This window comes from Phaenicophaeus curvirostris, chromosome 7 (assembly GCF_032191515.1).
Source record: "Phaenicophaeus curvirostris isolate KB17595 chromosome 7, BPBGC_Pcur_1.0, whole genome shotgun sequence".
NCBI lineage: Eukaryota > Metazoa > Chordata > Aves > Cuculiformes > Cuculidae > Phaenicophaeus > Phaenicophaeus curvirostris.
Window position 1 is genome coordinate 19,009,738 of NC_091398.1, and position 18,926 is coordinate 19,028,663.

The window sequence follows — 18,926 nt, forward strand, 5'->3', positions numbered from 1 at the left end:
TGTCTAGATACTCTTCTCATTATAAAATAGTGAAATAGTGTGAAAGAGGTGAATAGCTACCGTACAATTCTGTATGTGGACTGTAAACTCCATCTTTGTAGATGGTAAGAAACTGTGGATGGGTTCTCAGTACTTTACTTCTTCCTTTTGTTTCATCAGTGAATGCTGCATACAGAGTAGGTGGCCGAGTCTGAAGTCTGTCTCTCTCAGACTACGATACCTAATTCAACTCCTTAGTCCTTTATTACAAGCCACATTTGCTCTACCATTTAATCCGTTTTCCCACGTTGTTATCCACTCTGCCCCACTGGTAACCAAAGGGACTAGACAGAGTGATTGCTTTTCAGACAATTTGGAATAAAAAGTCTTTTATCTGTAGTCCTGCTGCTTGCAAACAAATGCACAATGGACACAATGAGACTGTTTGACATGTCAGAGGTCTATTTCTTTTTCTTGGAAAAACATCTAATGTTCCCCTGTTTCGACCAGAAGAGAACATACATTATCTGTGTCCTGCTTTCTATTTCTTAAACAAAAAGCAGCTGGTACTAGTGCTTGCCATTAGGAAGAGACCATCAGGAAGTTGAAATATCAAATCCTGGCTCTGCTTAGTTGCCACGGTGACGTAGAATTAACCAGGCTGCAGTAATGTTACAGAAAGTAAATATAAGGAAATATTCTTGCTAAGGGAAAAATTAAAACTATAGTTTTAAGTAAGACTGAAGGAACTAAAGATTATATTTTAATTGGTCATTTGCACTTGGACATGTATGTTTGCATTTACATTATAATTTGATCAAAACAGTATCTTTGTGTGGTCAGAAAGAAATGCAAATGAATTTGAAAGAAATAAAACAGAATTCTGAGACACATTATTGATGATAGTCTTCGATAGGTGTTTCATTGATTTTTTGAGGTTTTGTGGCTTTTTGTTTCCTACTTATTGCTAATAGGATTCAATTTGAAAAACAATACGTTTTCCCACAGTGTAATGTATCCAGTAAGAAATTAATGTAGAGGAAAAAGTTTGATGTGGAACACATGGCAAATGAAATACAGGCAAACCATTCAATTTTCACCTCTTGCAGCTGATATGCAAAGCAGCTTTTCCAGGTGATTATGACAGTGATGTGGAGTAATTTATTTATCTAGATACCTTTCTTTAAGTGGTAATTGTTCATTTATCCTAATATATTTTAAACTGAGAAAACTGAATGGACCTTTAGAAGATCACACATACCAAAAGAAATTAAGGTGCATTTCCCTAGACCTATACAGGAGGAAGTTTCAGTCTGTTTGTGGGATTTAGGAGAGAGATGAATTTAGGCATGGGATACTGTTAAAGAATTAAAACTGGGGAATGTCACCTATGAGATACTCATGATAAAATGTGGATTGGGCCTAGTGGAATAAAGATTATGTACTTTTGGGAATCCTATTCCGTATAGTATCTCTCAAAGACATGCTTGATGCTCAGCAGTTTGAACAGAAGTGCTGCTTAGGGCTGCTCAGTACAACATAGAGACCTGCACCTACTGACCCTGATGGGAAGAGGGTGAATCCTTCAAGAACTTTTGTTTGTTCTCTGCATTTGGTTGTCTTGTTCTTTTGAACTTTATTTTAGACTATGAAGGATGTTCCTAAAATCAAGACACCATGTGTGCTTAGTATTAGGCCTTGAGAAGCTTTTCTGTGCCTTATCTTGATAAGATTAGTGTAATACTTTCTCTTCTAGAAGGCTAAGAGCAGTAAGTGACCTTCAGCTTGTTTAAAACTCTGCTATAAGTACTGTCAAAGCATATGTTACTGATTAGAGCAGCAGTTCACCTGCTACATCTCTTAAAAAAGTAAATCTAATGCATTTTGTCACGTAAGGCCCATTATTCTTCACCTTCAAATGTTTTTGGTTCTGTCAAATTTTAACATCATATTGCTTGTATGTGCTTCATGTGCATTATTCCCACTGTCTTGAGCAAAAGACAGTGAAGGTCGCTCAGTTTGGCACTGTGAAGTGCTGAGCGCTCTTGGCTCAAGTTGCCTGCTCTGGCAGTGGAGGGTATGCAAGGAATAGGTCTCATGGTCAAAGCTTGTTTGCCACACACTACACTTAGTAGAAAGATGCTTTGAAAAATGAGCCTGAACATGTTCCTACCTGTTCTGCTGTAATTTAGGACATTATCTTTCTACTTTCTGAATGACATGTATTCACTCAGAATTGCATCTTGTAATGAAATTAACGTTCAGTAAAAATTTATTTCTTTCTGTCATTTTGTAATTTCTTGGTTGTCTGTTTGATTCAGTGAACTTATAGTTTGTATGGCATAAAAATGTGTGCAGAAGTACCAAATCAGTTCCAGAAAAATGCCCGAGTAGTTCCTACACATCATATCCTCTTTTCTTACTGAGCAGGATGCGGACTCCCCTGTGCCCCCTCACATTTGAGTGTTGTGTAAAATAGCAGCTCCTGAAGTTACCATTGTTGTCAGATTGTTGATAGGGTGGATGGGAGGATGAAAAAGTTTGGCATTTTGATTCAGAACATGAGGAAAAAAAATCATCACTGAACAAGTGGTTTTGCCTGTAATTGCAAGACAAGTGCAATATTTCACCTTAGGCAGGGTCTAAAATTATGCTTTCCCCTGTTTGGCAAGGCCTCATTGAGAAGGAGCCACTTCAGGAAAGCACCAGTGTTTACTTTATTCCTTAACATCTCCTATGAAGCATTTGATTGTAAAATGAAAGCAATAAATCTTTTCAAATTCAGTTTTTAATATTTATTTGACAGATCTAACCTCACAAGGGAGCCCTGAGCAGCCACCCTTGCTGCTGTCCAACCAAAGAATAACACTGGAGTGAGCTGTGAAAGCAGCTTCTTGCCTCCGTCTTCTCTGCAGGAGATGCATTGGTTGTTGCCAAGTGCACACACTGGTGTGTTTTCACATGATTAGATTGCTTTCAGGCAGAAAATTGTTTCAGATCCAAAGTATGGGTTTTGAAAATATGCTAGTATTCAAGTAAAATGGGCAGTCTTAGGGTTGCTAAGAGGCAGTATCAAAATCCTATTCCATTCCAACTGCAGAATTGCTAGCATCAGACAGCTTACGCATTATATATCCTGTATATTACAAAGATTTGCTTGAAGCTCAGGACTTAACCAGCATAACACAGAAGGACTTTTGTACAAAGCTTGAAGAGTTAGTCCTTGGCCTTTGGCCAGGAATAAAGAATGCTTGCCCTTGTGCCATTTTGTCCTGTGCTGCTCCAGTTCTGGCAGCAGTTCTGCATCAGTGTAAGTGTTGGCACTGAATCTCAGCTGAACCCTGAATGGCCTCTTCCTGCAAGCAAGCAGGGGCACAGAGGTCCAAAACGGCATCAAAACTCTGTATTGATCAACTGTAATAGAGGACTCTATTATGAGAACTCTTCGTATCAGAGCCAAGAAAATTGACTACAGCACTTCAGTAGTAAAGTACTAAAAAAAGCCACAAAGAGTGTGAAGTAATTTTAAGTTTTTCTGTGGGATAATGGGGGGAGGAGGTAAAAGAATAAGAGAACAAACAGCTCCTTCTGGGACAGTCATTGTTTTGGCTATCTATCTGCAGTTATTGTTGATCTCTCCTTCCTATCTGTGCTACGTAGTAGTTGAGATTTTCATTCTTGTCTGGACCAGACACAGAGCATAGTCAGAGCTTTAAGTCATAAAGTGTTTTTTATTGTTTGCAAAGACTTGCTTACTCTTCTTTATTCTGCTTACTGTTCTTAAAAAAAAACCTTTCCCATTTCATTGAGGCAGATTTGGAAGTCAAACCAGAAACTTCAGACTCTACTACGATGGAAAACACTTTGTTGGGGAGAAACGTTTTGAGTCCATCCATGACCTGGTGACAGATGGATTGATTACTCTTTATATTGAAACGAAGGCAGCTGAATACATTGCCAAGATGACAATAAATCCAATTTATGAACATATAGGATATACAACTTTAAACAGAGAGCCAGCACACAAAAAACATATGCCAACCCTGAGAGATGAACATGATGGCAGAGAGTCTACAGGAGAGGATGAGGTAGCAGAAAAAAGGGTAAGCAATTGTTAACCCACACTCTTTTTTCTGTTAGACTTCTTATTTTGCACTTTTAACCCTCCCCCTCTACTATAAAGTGTGAAAGGTATCTGCAGATATTTAGTCTACATATTTATTTCCAGTATTGCATTAATGGTAATACTTAAACTGGTTATGGGATTTTTTTTAATGGTAATTTTTGTATATTTCAAATTTTGATGATTTTGAGGTTAGTTATTTATCATTGTGATGCACCTTTCTTTTGGTATTTTCAGTTAGTGATGTTACTGTTAAGATACTCCTTTATTTCAAATGGGCTAAGATAATTTCATCTCTAAAATTGTTTACAGTGTCTAAGACAACTGCCCTTTGGTAAAAAATTTATAATTCTTTATATACTGAGCATTCCCCAAACAAATGCATTTCATAATCTATTCAGCAGTCTGCTTACAATGACAGTAAAGTCGGCCACATTATAAATAAGCCTGTTCATTAAGATGATAAAATGTTAAAACATTTCACTTGGCTATGTTCAGCTTGTCAGAAGCTGACAGAGCTATTTTTGGCCTCAGTCAGACTTATGAAGAAGGATTGCTCTCTTCAGAGAGTTGCAGTATCAGCTGAGAACTAACTGCATCCTGGATTATAAAAGAAAATTGAATAACAAAGATATCTTAGAACTAGAGAAAACAGAAATATTAAAGTAGGTTGGGAATGTATTGGGCAGACAAAGCAGTTGCCTGAAACTTCATTTGTGTGACAGAGACTAAACTTAAAAAGAAAACATAATGTAAGTTCTGTTGTGTTAAATTAAACGTTTTGTTTATTGAAAAGCTGACATATGAAAGTCATTTTAAAGTGTATTTTTTATGTATGTGTAGGTGTTAATGCATGTGTAATAGTCTGATATGCTCTCTTCTTTCAGAAACTTCAGAATGATGTTGAATATCTAATATGTTTATAGTGCTCAGAAAAAAAATGCTAACCTTACTTGGGATCATCTGTTTGCTTTTCCAGTTAGAATTATGTCTGCGATTTCAGTTTTTTATGAGGTGGAGGAGAGATCTCACTGACAATTTCTAATATACATGATTATTATAGTGAAACTCCATATGGAGTCCACAGAGAGAGAAGGCTCATAGTTTTGGTCCTTCGGATCCTTCTCCAGATGAGTTTGTCATCCTGCACTGATTTTGCAGAACTTTGCTTCACTGTTATCAGATTATTTTGACAAAAGAAGTAGCAGTGGGGATATTGATGCTAGCTTACCACATTAAATATCCAATTTCTTGCCTGTTAGGCATCAGTAGTAGAGGGGTTAGTTATCAGTTACAGTTCCTGACAGCCACTGACTTGCTGCAGGCTGATTCAAAAGGATTTTTTTGCATGTTATCATAGAATTCATTATAATGCAAAGCCTGGTTATAAATCCTCTGTAAGAGTTTTGGAAGTCACCGCTTTGGGTTTCTTTGGTAAAATTAACTCTTCTTGCAGTTAGCTACTTTAAAGTGGCAAGAGAACCCTGTCACAACATTTTTTAGACTGATGAAAAAGTTTTCATAGTAAACAGGTTTCAGTGATTATTATTGAAGAATAATGTTTGTTCTGTAGATTACATGGTGTTATGTCAGACTCATAATCAAGATAAGCCTATTGTTTTGAAACGTTTTTCATTAATAGCTCAAGAACTATTAAATATTTCTCACAGATGGAAATTTTAGGTGAAAAACTTTTAGAGAGGTTAGTCATGTAATTCAAACTTCCCACTCCATTTATCTTAAGTTATAAGCAACTCAAGTGGCTTCATCTGTAACATGGTTCAACAGTAGTGCTGTTTACTGGCCTGAAGCCCAGCTTTTGAGTCTTTTATCTTTATTTGTCTTGGATCTATGTGGATGTGGATACAAGGAGGCACACAGACATCACAATACAGTTAAATGTGGGAATTTTGGTTTAATTTTCAAGTCATTATCCAGTTGGGATTACCACCCATGGCTGCGAGGGGAAGGCATGATGTGATCTTCTTATTGTGGAGTGGCGCAGAGGTGATGTCTTTGCTGCTTTTACACATCCCAAGGCCTTTGCTGGAAGATGACACAATCCTGAGTGTCACTTCACTCAGCAAATCTCCAAGGGGACTAAGGCGTTCAACCCCATGACTAACACCTGATCCTAGTAGCAACATCAGCATTTGGAACAAGCCCCATTGTCCAGCTAAGGCTTGTCAAAACATTTCTGCCTCCTCTGAGCAGGAAGGGAGCATAGGAAATGCGAGAGATATGATTGCAGCCTTGCTGAATGTCTCATGGCAGGGGTGCTGGCTGTATGAAACATAGGAGTGGTAAGGAGATGAGGCCTCGGAGGGCTTTCCCAAGTGTCTCACATAACCATCTGGGGTACTCGACTATTTGCGCATCCACTAAAGCTGTCACCTTGACTGTCTGAGAGAGCTGTTCAAGGTTCAGTGGGGTGAACGTAACTGACTGACTGGAGGACTGCACAGGCAGGTGACTGAATCACATCTGGTGGTTAGTTTTATTAAAAAAAACCATTGAAATAAAGAGGTATATACTTGTTTGACAAAAAAATTGCATTGAAAGCATGAGTACTGAATGAAAGGAACATGCTAACAGTGAGGAACACAGAAGAGATTACATCTCCACTTAAACAAAAGACTCATGCTCCCTGCTAGTTTCTAAGCTGTCTTTGGTAAAATAATAATAATGAAATAAGAAAAGTATACACAGCCTCTACAAAATTGCTCAGAAGTTCATTTTACCCTTTTTGTGCAGGCTTTTGCTTCTTACTTGCTTGAAAATTTTTATTAATAGTAATATAGTACTTACCTTATTATGGATCATTTAACCATGATATTAACAAGCTTTCTTATAGGACGTCTATTGATAGGTCAAGTACTTTTTCCTTTACTTTGGTGGTGAGGATTGCAGATTCCTGTTTTCCAATATAAGGAGAGTATCACTGAATCGATGCTGACAATTGTGACAAAGAAAATTGACCAAAATCCAACAAGAAAAAAAAATTGTCATATGAGCCAACTAGCAGAATCTGTGTGCTACAAGATTGGCCCATTAGCCCCTTGGTGAGGGTACAATGCGTCTTTATCAGTTTTATACTGTAGCTACACAGTTTCTTCCTATGCTGCGTGCTCCATAAAAAGAGGAAGAAGTCTGGGTCTTTAACATTGATCATCTTAAGCCAAAATACATTCCCAGATTTGCAGACTTTGAGGCTGCTCAGATCCGAATCTAAAGTTTGTGCCTGTGACTGCTGCCCAGTCCTGTGTGGGTGATATCTGAAAGATAAATCCCTCAGAAGAAGGTAAGGAAAGAAGCACAGGCTCTGACTGGGAATAGCTGGTGGGAATGTAGTTTTGCTTTCAGCCACAACATCAAGTGTAGGAAATTGGGCAACTAAAGAACACCCCTCAACTGGAGAATTAAACATTAAAAAGCATTTAACCTAGCCTTGAATTTAGTGTGGAGCAGTAGCAGGGAATGCCACAGATTTCTATTAGATGCCTTCCAGCATGCACTAATGATACTTCATTTGTTCCCCAGCCTTTTCAGCAATTACTTTATAGCAGAAGAATTCAGTGTGGGTTTGTCATATGTAATACATTAAAAATGAGCCTTAGTAAAGGAGAAGGATTTAAAGACCATAAAAGATGAAAAGACAAAACTTATGCAATCGTTAGATGAGGATTGTAAGACATAAATCACAATATTCTTGAGTCCTGCATCAGACTATATTGTGATATGATTTAAGATGCAGTTTTTAATAGGAAGAGCATGAGAATATAATCTACTGCATAGCATGCTCTTCACTGATTATGAGAAGGAATTTGACTGTTCACCATATATATCAAAAGTTAAAATTAAAATTTTCATAACCTATGAAACAAATAATAAATAGTCAGAGATAACTGAAGGACTGGACGTTGGAAACAGGAGAATGATTGTCATGCTTGAATGCCCTGAATAGTGCTAAAAAAGTAATGCTGGTTCTCAAAACAGTCTGTAAATTGTTCAGAACTCAATTGTGCAGCCATCGTGGTCTGTGTGTTAAGAGAAGGCTAAGATTCATTTGAAAGGTGGATTCCCATGTGTATTCAGTCTGTATGGCCTAGTGTGGAAGTGGAAATAATACCCAGTATCACAAGATTTACTGTTCCTCACGTGCCTTGAGTACTGATGGATCTCCTAATATTCTCCATTCTCTAAGGTAATTATGGCCTTCAAGCAGATTTGGATAAATACCTTATGAAAATGGAAACTCTCAGAAATTATTAAATAACTAGATAAATATATTAAAGTCTTCTTGAAAGCCCTGCAATTTTTATTTTAATTTTGACATGCTTTTGAGATATTTATGTAAGAAGTTGTATGAGTGATTTATTGAAGATTTAATATTTCTTATGAGAAAATGAAATAATCAGTTGTGTGTTGTTCCATCTTTCAGAATGAAATGCTGAGGTTAATGTTAGGATAGAAACTGAATCATATTTATTCATGTTTTCTTAGGTGGTAAGTGCTATTTCTTCAAGAAACTTCAGTGACTGCAAATCACTTAAAGACCCCTTCCAGACTATACTACATTCAGTTCAGTTCCGACAGACAGAAAGAATCAAGAGAAGTTTGTGGTAGTTGTCACCTAACAAAACAACTCTTTTTTCTGTTTTTAATGACCTTAGTGGTGATACCATTATTTTCTCCATCGTGATGAAGGCTGATTGTCTGCAACCCTGTGCAAGGAGATCTGGAAATGTAAATCTGTGTCATTTTAGTAGGAAACTTGTTTCTAAGCCTGCCTCTGAAGATAATCCAGATCACAAAGTTAATTGCAATCTCTGTGTACATTTCTAATACATTTGTAACAGTCTCCACATACAAAATTAAGGGTCATATTTACAGGTGCTTGCAGAGGGACCCATCTCACTTTCCAACCTTGAACTGACACTGATATTTTCATTAATGATGCTGCTACTTTTCTACGTTTGCCCTTAGTCAAATCTGTTAGTAAGATTTGCTTTAAACCCTCCTTCACCAAAGCTTATTTTATCTTCAGTGAAAGGACATCAGAAAATGTAGCCAGGGGAGTTACAGTAGGCTGTTATAGAAGCATAATCCCTCTTAACAAGGTCTGTGGTGGAGGACTTCTTTAAAGAACACTCTTTGGTGCCTAGTAATGCCAATGCTGGGACCAGTAGGAACTAAAAAGACATGCTCTTAATTATCAGGGAGGAAAGTTCACTTTGAGAGGAAGACATTTTCATGCTAGAAGGTGAAGGGGGCCTACAAGAAAGCTGGGGAGGGACTTTTTACAAAGGCATGTAGCGATAGGACTAGGGGGAGTAGCTTTAAATTGGAGAGGGGCAGATTTAAGCTAGACATAAGGAGGAATTTCTTCACCATGAGTGGTGAGGCCCTGGCACAGGGAAGCTGTGGCTGCCCCATCCCTGGAGCTGTTCAAGGCCAGGTGGGATGGGGCCTTGGGCAGCCTGATCTAGTGCAATGTAGTCCCCCATCACAGGGGAGTTGGAATTAGATGACCTTTAAGATCCCTTCCAACCAAAACCATTCTATGATTCCATAATTCCCGTTTACAAAAATTAACTTAATTTTGTTAGAAGGGATGGGCTTGTAATGTATAAAACTCTAGACAAGCCATAGCTGTAGCAAGGGTAGCAACAAGACAATAATGTTTTTAAAAGTACAATTAATAAACATTTACCTTGAAGTACATTTAAAGACACCGGAGACTGGGCACTGAAGAGTCCCATGGTTTAACTTGAGGAGGTTGTCAACTCTTCTCACAAATGCTCCTTTGCAGTCCCTGCATGGGGGTCCATGACAATCGCTTTGTAAGTTTGTAATGTAATTTATAAATAAAACATAACTCTGTGGAAGGCAAAAACTTATGTTTTAATTCTGGGTTTAGCCCACCTTTCAGCAGAGATTTCAAAGCACAGACAATTTTGTCAATTCCAAGGAAGTTCCTAGGAAGATGAAAGACAAGCTGACTTTTTAGGTAGCTGCTCCAGCATCTTGGCAACATTGTACTTAGCAGAGATTGCCCCAGCCTCTGTCTTCTTCATCTTCCTTTTCTGTGCACTAGCATTTATGGTGATAGGGATCTAATGCCATATATGCCAGAATATATGGAACATGCAGTTGAAACTAAGACTGCAAGTGGCTATGATGCTTTTTTTATAAGCATATACATTTTTAACTTAACTGTATGTTTATTAAGACCTGAGAAAGGCAAGCTAATTGCATGTGCTGTCCAGTGTGCAGACATGAGCACAAAGAAAATTCTTTTCTCCAAACTGTAGGGTGCTTTTTCTATTCATAATCACTGGGACTAACCTAAGCCCTTATTTATGTTCAGTGTGGCAGTAAAATTGATACACTAAAAAGATTATATAAACTGATCTTGTTTTAGAGATTCAGAGCTTCCAAATGCAGCATAAACTTTTTTAATTTAATCCCCAGGTGACAAAATATCTAGTTTTTCCCTTGTTAGTATCTCGTGCTTATAAAGGATAAATTAACAAGCCATATTTGTATTTTAAGGGTTTCTTACTGGACCTGTAGCTCAGCTCCAGTGCTAAACATGGTCCTGTAACTCTCCTGTTTCTTCCAGGCCAAATTCTTTCATCTTCTCTCTGTGCCAGCTCTGATTGGTGCTCAGCTGTGCTCTATTACTTCCTATGGATTACAAATGACATCCCAGCTGATTCTAGTTAGCCTTGCAGGACCTCACCTGCTTGCCTCTGTGTGTGTGCGCCTGTGCCTCCAGAGCACATTGATTTAATGCTGACACAATAATGTGTGGGTTTAATGTGAAATGAAAGTCGCATGCTTGTGTTGGTAGCCTGATTGCATATTACAAGGTTCAAAATAAATAAGGCTCCATGATCTTCAGACAGTGAGGAGCAGCTTAGGGCAGGTTGCATTTCAAATGGACAGTGCTCCTGTCATGATGCAGCTCCTGTAGAGACGTTTTCCCTATTCTGTAAGTGCAGTTGAGGATCAGTATCCTGCTTCAGCCTTTTTCTCATGGGTAGAAGTCACTTGAGTGCTCATTGACATGACCTTTCATGTTACTTTATGCTTTTTCATATAAGTGGGACTCTTTTATTATCTGGCATGTGAGATGTGTAAACAAAGATAACGGTCTTCAGCAAGTCCAGTGTCTAATTAAACTGAGACAGGCAGCTGCCAAGTGTAATAGGGAGAGTCTGGTCTCTCAACAAAAGCGTGGGGAGTAATTACCCTCAGTGTACGCCCTGTGCCTGATCGAGCCTTTGTGAAAAGAATAGTGTACATAACTGTTAAAATGGCTGTAAAGCAGTACAGTTGCTGTGCAATTAAATCTGAAGAATACAGGTTGTGTTGTTACTGATAAAGTAAAACCATTAGCAATGAATAAGCTGTTATTCTTTTCCTGTGTTTCTCAGTGTTTTAAGTCAGTGTAAAGCCCTCACCACCAGTTCTTTCCAGGGTTTCTAATGCTTGGTGCTTTGGATCTGGTTCCATTTTAATGCCCTTCAAAATATACCATATAACCTTAGCTTCTGTGTACTGGCAGAAGTTTCCTTCCTTTTTAACTGGGATAGGCTAGCACAAGGATCACAGAGGTCCAGCTCAACTCCCAGTGAGCAGCAGAGAGCTCTTGTGGCTTCAGTCCTAACACACTGTGGGAGTCTGCTGCATACCTTCCCTATGGGACTTAAACTTGAGGTTTCCAAAAAGGCTGCTTAGATGTAAGGTGGGAAAGTCTCATTGCCATATATAAGGAATTTATTTTTTTTTTAAACTGTGGTTTCCCTTGATTTTGTATGCCTTCTCACAACTGAATAATCCATGCAGTGGCCAAAGAAAGAAGAAGGTGGGTCTCTTGCAGAGCAGTCTCTAAAGCAGGCATGTGGTTATCATTTATTGCTTATGCAAAGAGCTTTCTGGACAGTGAGGGACTGCAGTGGGTTACTAGCTGACAGCTCCCTGGTTTGTTGTTCTCTTTCCTTAGTTGTGTGAGTTTGGGGTCTTTTTTTTTTTTTTTTTAAACTCCTCCTCCCATCTGGCATCTCCTAATTATTTTCTATTACTAATCGCTTCTACAGGAAACAGACTGGACTGTTGAATTAAGAGCCCTATTAAAGGATAATTTCATTATTTACAAGTTTCTTACCTCACTTAGACTTTATAACGTGACACTCTATAGCTGGTGATAATCACCTTGGGCTACCATTGTGTCCAATCTCATAAACTAGGCAGGGTCAGGTCTGGTCACTAGTTGAACATGGGAGTCCCAAGGAAAAGCCAGGGCTGCAGGAAGTGGCAACTCTGGCTGTGAACTAATACTTGACGTGTCTTGTATTTTATACTCTCAGCAACTCTATAGCCTGCATAAATCTGTGCTTAGAGTCCAACTACCAAGGGTTTTCTCTGCTTACCTCTATAATTATTCAGAGAAGTTCCTTTTTCTGCTAACCATTTGCAGCGAGGGGTGTGGTGTTTTTTATTTAGATGGGAGAGGGGAAAGCATTTGACATTGGTCACTATTTGCATGCTTGCAAGCAGAAATACATGTCATTTGGCTTCTGCACAAAGGAAAGTACAGGGAGCTGCAGCGGTCTGGTGTGTTGCCCCCATTTGGTTAGAGAATCCCCTGACAGACAAGCACATCTGCCTCACTGATAATTGTCCATTCATAAGTCGTTACCAAAACCTTAAGACCCATGAAGAGTAAAATGCTTGTTTTAAAAGTGGTAGCAGAAAGAGTAGTTAGAGGTGCCTAAATGAAGTATTGGACTGTGGAAAAAACAAGAACACTCATTTATCCTGTAGCTAATGTCGCAGAAGCTGATTTATTCTAGCCTTTGTTTTCTTCCTTTTAACATTTCACAAGAAAAAAGATATTTTCAGATAAAATTTCTCTTGCTTAGTCTCTAGTGGAATGTTTTCTGAATTTGAACAAAGTAAGGAGAGCAGTTTTGTTACTAAGCTCAATAAACTGCTCGCTCTTATTACTTCAAAACTGTCATACTCGTCACCAGCAAAGACAGCAACTCTTGACAGTTTTGCAAAGTCTTCCTTTGATCATTAACTTTTAGAACATTAAACTTTTCCATATTTAGCCTTTTTTGTGCCTGGCATCAGCAGTTAGAAACAGTGTTGCTTCTGGCATTCACTGTTCCTGCAGCCCTAATATTTAGGGAAACAAGAATCACCATGCTGAAAAGTCTGATTCTCGGTTGATGAACAGCTGTTGCTCTAATCCTTGTCATTTTAGGACTAGTATTCCTTGCATCCATATAACTTTGAAGATTAACTGCACAATGATGTGTTTCTGATAGTGACATTCACATTATAATACACTTACTGTATTGCTTTTTAGTGGGGATTATTATTGCATTTGGTTTAGAGCTAAAGCAGTTTGAAACAGTTTACCTAAGGAACATTAGAGCTAGGATCACAAAGTTTAATGTCCTCTGCTATACCTTAGTCATATATATATGTGGTTTAGTAATTTATTTTAAAGATTTCCAATTCATGTGTTAGATTATTAGCACTTAAAGGCAAGCAGCTTTTCCCCTTCCTGAGAGAAGAGTGGAAAAATACTGTGAGAAGTAGGCTGTATTCCCAATTTCCATCTTGCATGTAAAGGTGAGATATGTTAAAAGCTCTATGTTTTATATCATGTATCAAATAGTTTATTGGTTGAAGGTTTCTGATAATTTTACATTGCCGGAACAGTCCTAAACCATTTACTGAAGTTAATATGATAGTGAATTACATTTGCATTCAGGCATTTCTGTGAACTGGCTGATGACTACAATAACTATGTTTTTAGTACAAATGCACAAAAATTGCTTTAAGTACCATGTGTTGTTATCTTATAGAGAATTTGAAGTGTTCAGTCTCTTATGTGACAGCTTCTCATTCACTCCAGCCTCCGAATCCTTGCTACTATTTGTCGCAGCACTGCAGCCTGGTGCTTGGAAGCTGCCAGTCACGCTTGTCACACGCTGGAGTTCATAAGGCAGACTCACTGCTCAGCAAGCTGGTAATGCTGAGAGCTTACTCTGTAGTTTGGTGGGGTTTTTTTTAGGGGCCTTGTGGATCAATTCTCTTGAGCTATTTTTATTGTTGAAAATCCAAACAACCTCAGTGTTAGAAATCTTATCAGCAGTGTCCCTGAAAGTGCTAGTTGATGGTGGCTGTACAAATGAAAAGTTGTCCTGTAAGATGAGATGAAAAAAAGTAACTAAATAAGAAGAAAGCAGGTGTGGATAAACATTTTGGTCATTGGCAATGAATTTAAGAAATGAAACTATACCCCAAACTTTTTTATATATATATATATATGAAACTGTACTCCCCAGACTTTCAGCTTGAATGTGCCTAATACTGAAATGAAGAGCTTCTGTCCAAAGATCACATACATACCTCTGAAGCCACAAACATCAGGTCAATGAGTTCCTGATTTGGATCAAGGGCTAGCGTAGTTCAACTGAAAACAGTCATCAACTAAACATTATGTGCAAGGAAACGCAGACTTACGGGGGCAGGTGAGGGAAGAGAAGTCCAGAATAGAAAACCCCAAAGTTCCTTCTGTGTAACAGAAGTTGTATAACCTGTCCGTGTGCTTCTCCCCTGAAAGGTAAATAATCTGCATGGCGCAATTTATGATAGGGAGTTGCATTGCCAGCCTCATTTTGAATACTTTTAAATGATTCAGTTTTCAAATGAAGACATTATTTAAATTTGTTTCAAAGATGCTGGATTTGACCATTTGAGACAATGGTTTCTTGAGTGCCTGACTCAAGTAAGAATTTTTAACAGTTATAGCTTTCTCTAGGGAAATGAGAAGTCCCTGCCCTTACATGAAAATTTTCATGACAGAGGCATTTTAAAATGTTAATTAGGAAACTAAGAGAGAATAAATAGGAAAGATGAACCATATGTGGAAAAGGAGAAATGAGAAAATTGGAACACTGGTCAACAGAATGCAAAGTGAGTAATTTCTGAGAATGTGATCAGGGATTAGAAGATTTTATGGGTGGCAATAAACTGATAATTTGATAATAACCGATACTTTGTCTTTGGAACGTAGTATGATTCCACTGCCAATTCCACTGCCAATTCCACTCTGTTTTCATTCATTGCAGGTTTCATATCAGTGCTGATTGAAATAGAAATTTATGCAAGGGTAGTGGGAGCGTACATGAGAGACTCATTTGAAGGATGATCAGCCTACCTCATTTTCTGAGTCTGCCTAACTGCATTGTATAAAATAAATGTAGGCCTTGACTCACAGCAGTGGTGCAGCTATGCCCATGGACACACATGCACCTAGAAAACTGGTAATCAGGGAATGCAAGGACTGCTAATGGACACTGGGGGTTATCCCATTTTGTAATTTTTCTGCAGTGAGGTGGTCCATAAGCAGGTTTTCACCGTTACAAATTTTGCAAGAATGTTGCACATCCATGTCCCAGTTTTAGTATTCATTTAGGTTAAAAACTGTTTTCACCTTAATTCATAAGGTTGAATCAAGCGATAATTAAGGATGGGTTAGGATCTCTCTTAATCTTATTTATCCTAAATAAGTATGATTATGGACTGAAAGTATGTTGAAGAAAGAAATTGTGACAGTACATGTATCATAGCAACATAGCTTATTCAGGAAGAAGTGGATGGATTCAAAATAGAGGATGTGCCAAAGGAGCAGGTGTAGTCTAAAATACAAAGAGTGTTTAGAAATTAATGAGCTGCAGTTTTCAATTATAACATACATTGAATTATTCTAGATTGAATTACTGCGTAGAACAAAAAAGGCTAGTATTAGAGGCATTAGACTGCCAGACAAGATTAATGTGAAGTGAATATTACGCATCAGGTAAAAAATATTAATAAGACATAAAAAGAGATTTCTATACTGTTTTCCCCTGTTGTACCAATAGCCAAAGCTCCTATTTCATGGGGAATAAATGAAAAAAACCCTCATAAATACAGTAATAGAAAGAGCTGGTGGATTGTATGATTGTCATTATCCCACTTTCCAGTTACAAGAAGATATACAGGCTTATTGTAAAAACAGCTTTTATCAATATCATTTTTAGGTGGTTATCATTAAAGTAGTGTTGTAAATTATTTATTTCATAAGGTTTGGCCACCATCAGTGTTTCCTTATGAGGGAACAGCTAAGGTTCCTCAGCAAAGAGTATGGTTAAGCATTTTGTTGTTCTTTCTTTTCCAAAAGAGTGGCATTCATGCAGCTGCCAATTTGCACTACATTTTGACTGTTATCACTCCTATAGAGCACATTGTCTTGTGTTATTTATAAACGACTTTGAAGGTCTTTTTGGAATACAGTATGCATTGACACATCAAGACAAGGCTTCTGCTGGAGTGACCCCTTGCTGCAACAAACGTCAGTCATGCCTCGGTCGCAATGGTACAACTCCCTGCAGGGCAGCAAGGAGATGCACCACAGACCAGAGAAGGGAAGAAAATGTGATGTTAGCTGAAACAGAAAATGCTGACTTAAACAGAGGTGAGATGAAGAAGCTGCTGAGGAACAGCCTTTGCATGTTGCTGGCCAGTGTGAGGGTTAATCCCTTAGACAAACCTCCTTGCTCCATCAAGTCCTCTTTCCATAGGTCTCATAGCTGCAAGACAGACCTCTCTGGCCCTGATTTAGCCATACATAATACTTAACTAAAACGATGCTGAGTAGTCCTTCCACTCTCTCTGCTTTTGCCTTGCCCTGGGAGAGGAGTACCTGGCACAGGCAGCTGCTTTAACTCACTGTTTAGCTTGCCACCACCATGGTGCAGGCTCCTGATAGGAGAAGAGGAAGGTAGGATGGACAAAAACCAAAGCTATGAAGGATGGAAAGGACTGGAAGCAAAGCTGTAAAGGACAGGCTTCATTTGAAGGTTTACTGAAGACAAATTCTGGTGTTCCATGATGCTCATGTGTTCCGTTCCGTGCTCGTGAACAGTCTTGCACACTCTGCCTGGGGAACAGTGATGCTGCTAGCCCCCTGAGCTAGGGAGGTGGTATCTTCTGTGTTATACTAGCTCCTGGTCCCCTTCCATACTTCCCAAGTCTGGCTGGTTTGGCTTCCTTCTACGGCAGCTTGTTTTCCCGAGGAAAGAAAGGGGTTGTGGTAATAAGCTACTGCAAAGCAAGGAGAGAATTGCTGAGGCTGATACCTCAGCTTGAACTCATGGTCATGAGAAACTGCTTTCCTCAATGCAGTCAGAGTTAGGGATGAAAAGAGCTCATGTCTTAGCTTTCTGGGTAGCTTTTATCCTGGTGTTTGATTGGCACATCCTGACTCAGTGTCACATAGCTTGGTAGCAGCACTGCTTTTGTTGTGCAGTCATATCTTGCCCCTTGCGAGCAGGCTGGTAGTCTCTGACTTTAAGGGAAGGCCTGGAGCAGTTGGTTATTTTAACAGAGGCAGCCGGGAGACACAGGGACATCCTGCAGTGGTGTCTGTGGGGCACAGCCTTATAGCTTTTGCTACCTCAGGACTGAACCAGAACAAGATTCCTCCCCTGGGAGTGGGGCAGGACTACACCGTCTCTCACCCACCCAGATCACGACCTCATGAGGAAGCATATTATTATTTATCAGTATAAATGAAGTTGTAGTTATTGCTTGTAAAACCCAGCTTACCAGCATTATTGATTGCAACATCCACTTCCCTGCCTGTGTTCATTCTCTCATGCCCACATACACCCCTGTGGTGCTACCTATACCTATGGAGTGTGAAGGGAATCCCCAGAATTACCTCCCCTCCTTCCATGGACGCAGAGGACCACTTGCTGACCTCACTAAAAGCTAAGTTGTTTGATGTTAGCAAAATCCTCCAGAACCAAAACAAAAGCAGAACTTTCTACTGCAGGTACTGTGAGATTTTTTTTATTTTATTTTGCCACGGCCAGGTCCATGGTTATATATCACAATAGCTCCCTCCCTAAGAAAAGAAATGTGGTGTTTGCCACTGAAAAGTGCCTTGCTTCTGTGCTACTACCCAGAAGAGGAATTGTTAATTGGTTTTGTCTCATCAGTTATTGAAAAGGGGGGGCAGTCACAGTGGGTGTTTTTTGCCAGTGCACAGTTTTGACTTGTCATTTCCAAAGACCCATATTGGTAACTGCCAGGAGCAAATCTACAACCCATCATGCCACTAGGAACAAAATAAACCAGCTGACCTAGATTCGAATCAGCTGCAGTGACTGGTAGATTATAGGACTAAAGCTACAGAAAAACAACTTTTCTGTTGGCTTCCCCTAATATATCTCTGCTTTTTTATAAGCATGCTACTTCAGAGTATTTCTGGTAAGTACATCAGTGTGAACATAAAACCTTCCCAAATAATGCTAATTGTATTACACAATAGGGTAGCAAGTGAATTTGCTTTTTATGTGTTAATTTCTAGCAGGAATATTGGGCAACGTTTTTTCCATGATTTAAATCTTGGTTTAGAGTCTTTATTTTTTAAATTTAACAACCATAGTTTAAACCAAGGCAATGCTTTGGCTGAATTTATTTGATTAAGGTTTTAATTAAAACATTTTTTAAAAAACTTCTTTTTAAATTCTAGATGTAAAAATGTTCATTATCTTATATTAAAATCACGTGCACTTCTATCAGAAATAAAAATTAAAAAATGTAAATACCTTTAGATTTTGCAATAAGTATTTCATTGGGAGGGCGGGGGTGGGGAGAACTGATTTCATTAGAAGTCAGCCCATTTGGAAAATTTTGTTATAAAAAATAGAACTTTTCTCAGCAGTAAGTTTTCATCATTCAGCCATGT

At 38.6% G+C, this 18,926-nt stretch overlaps 1 protein-coding gene across 1 annotated transcript in view; it reads left to right on the forward strand.

The window, feature by feature from the left end:
• Window positions 1-18,926, forward strand: part of CHN1 (chimerin 1) — a 106,502-nt gene that overhangs the window by 50,053 nt on the left and 37,523 nt on the right. Inside the window, exon 6 of the mRNA XM_069861098.1 lies at window positions 3,794-4,082. Within this exon, the coding sequence (XP_069717199.1) occupies window positions 3,794-4,082 (289 nt within the window). The remainder of the gene's footprint in view (window positions 1-3,793; window positions 4,083-18,926) is intronic.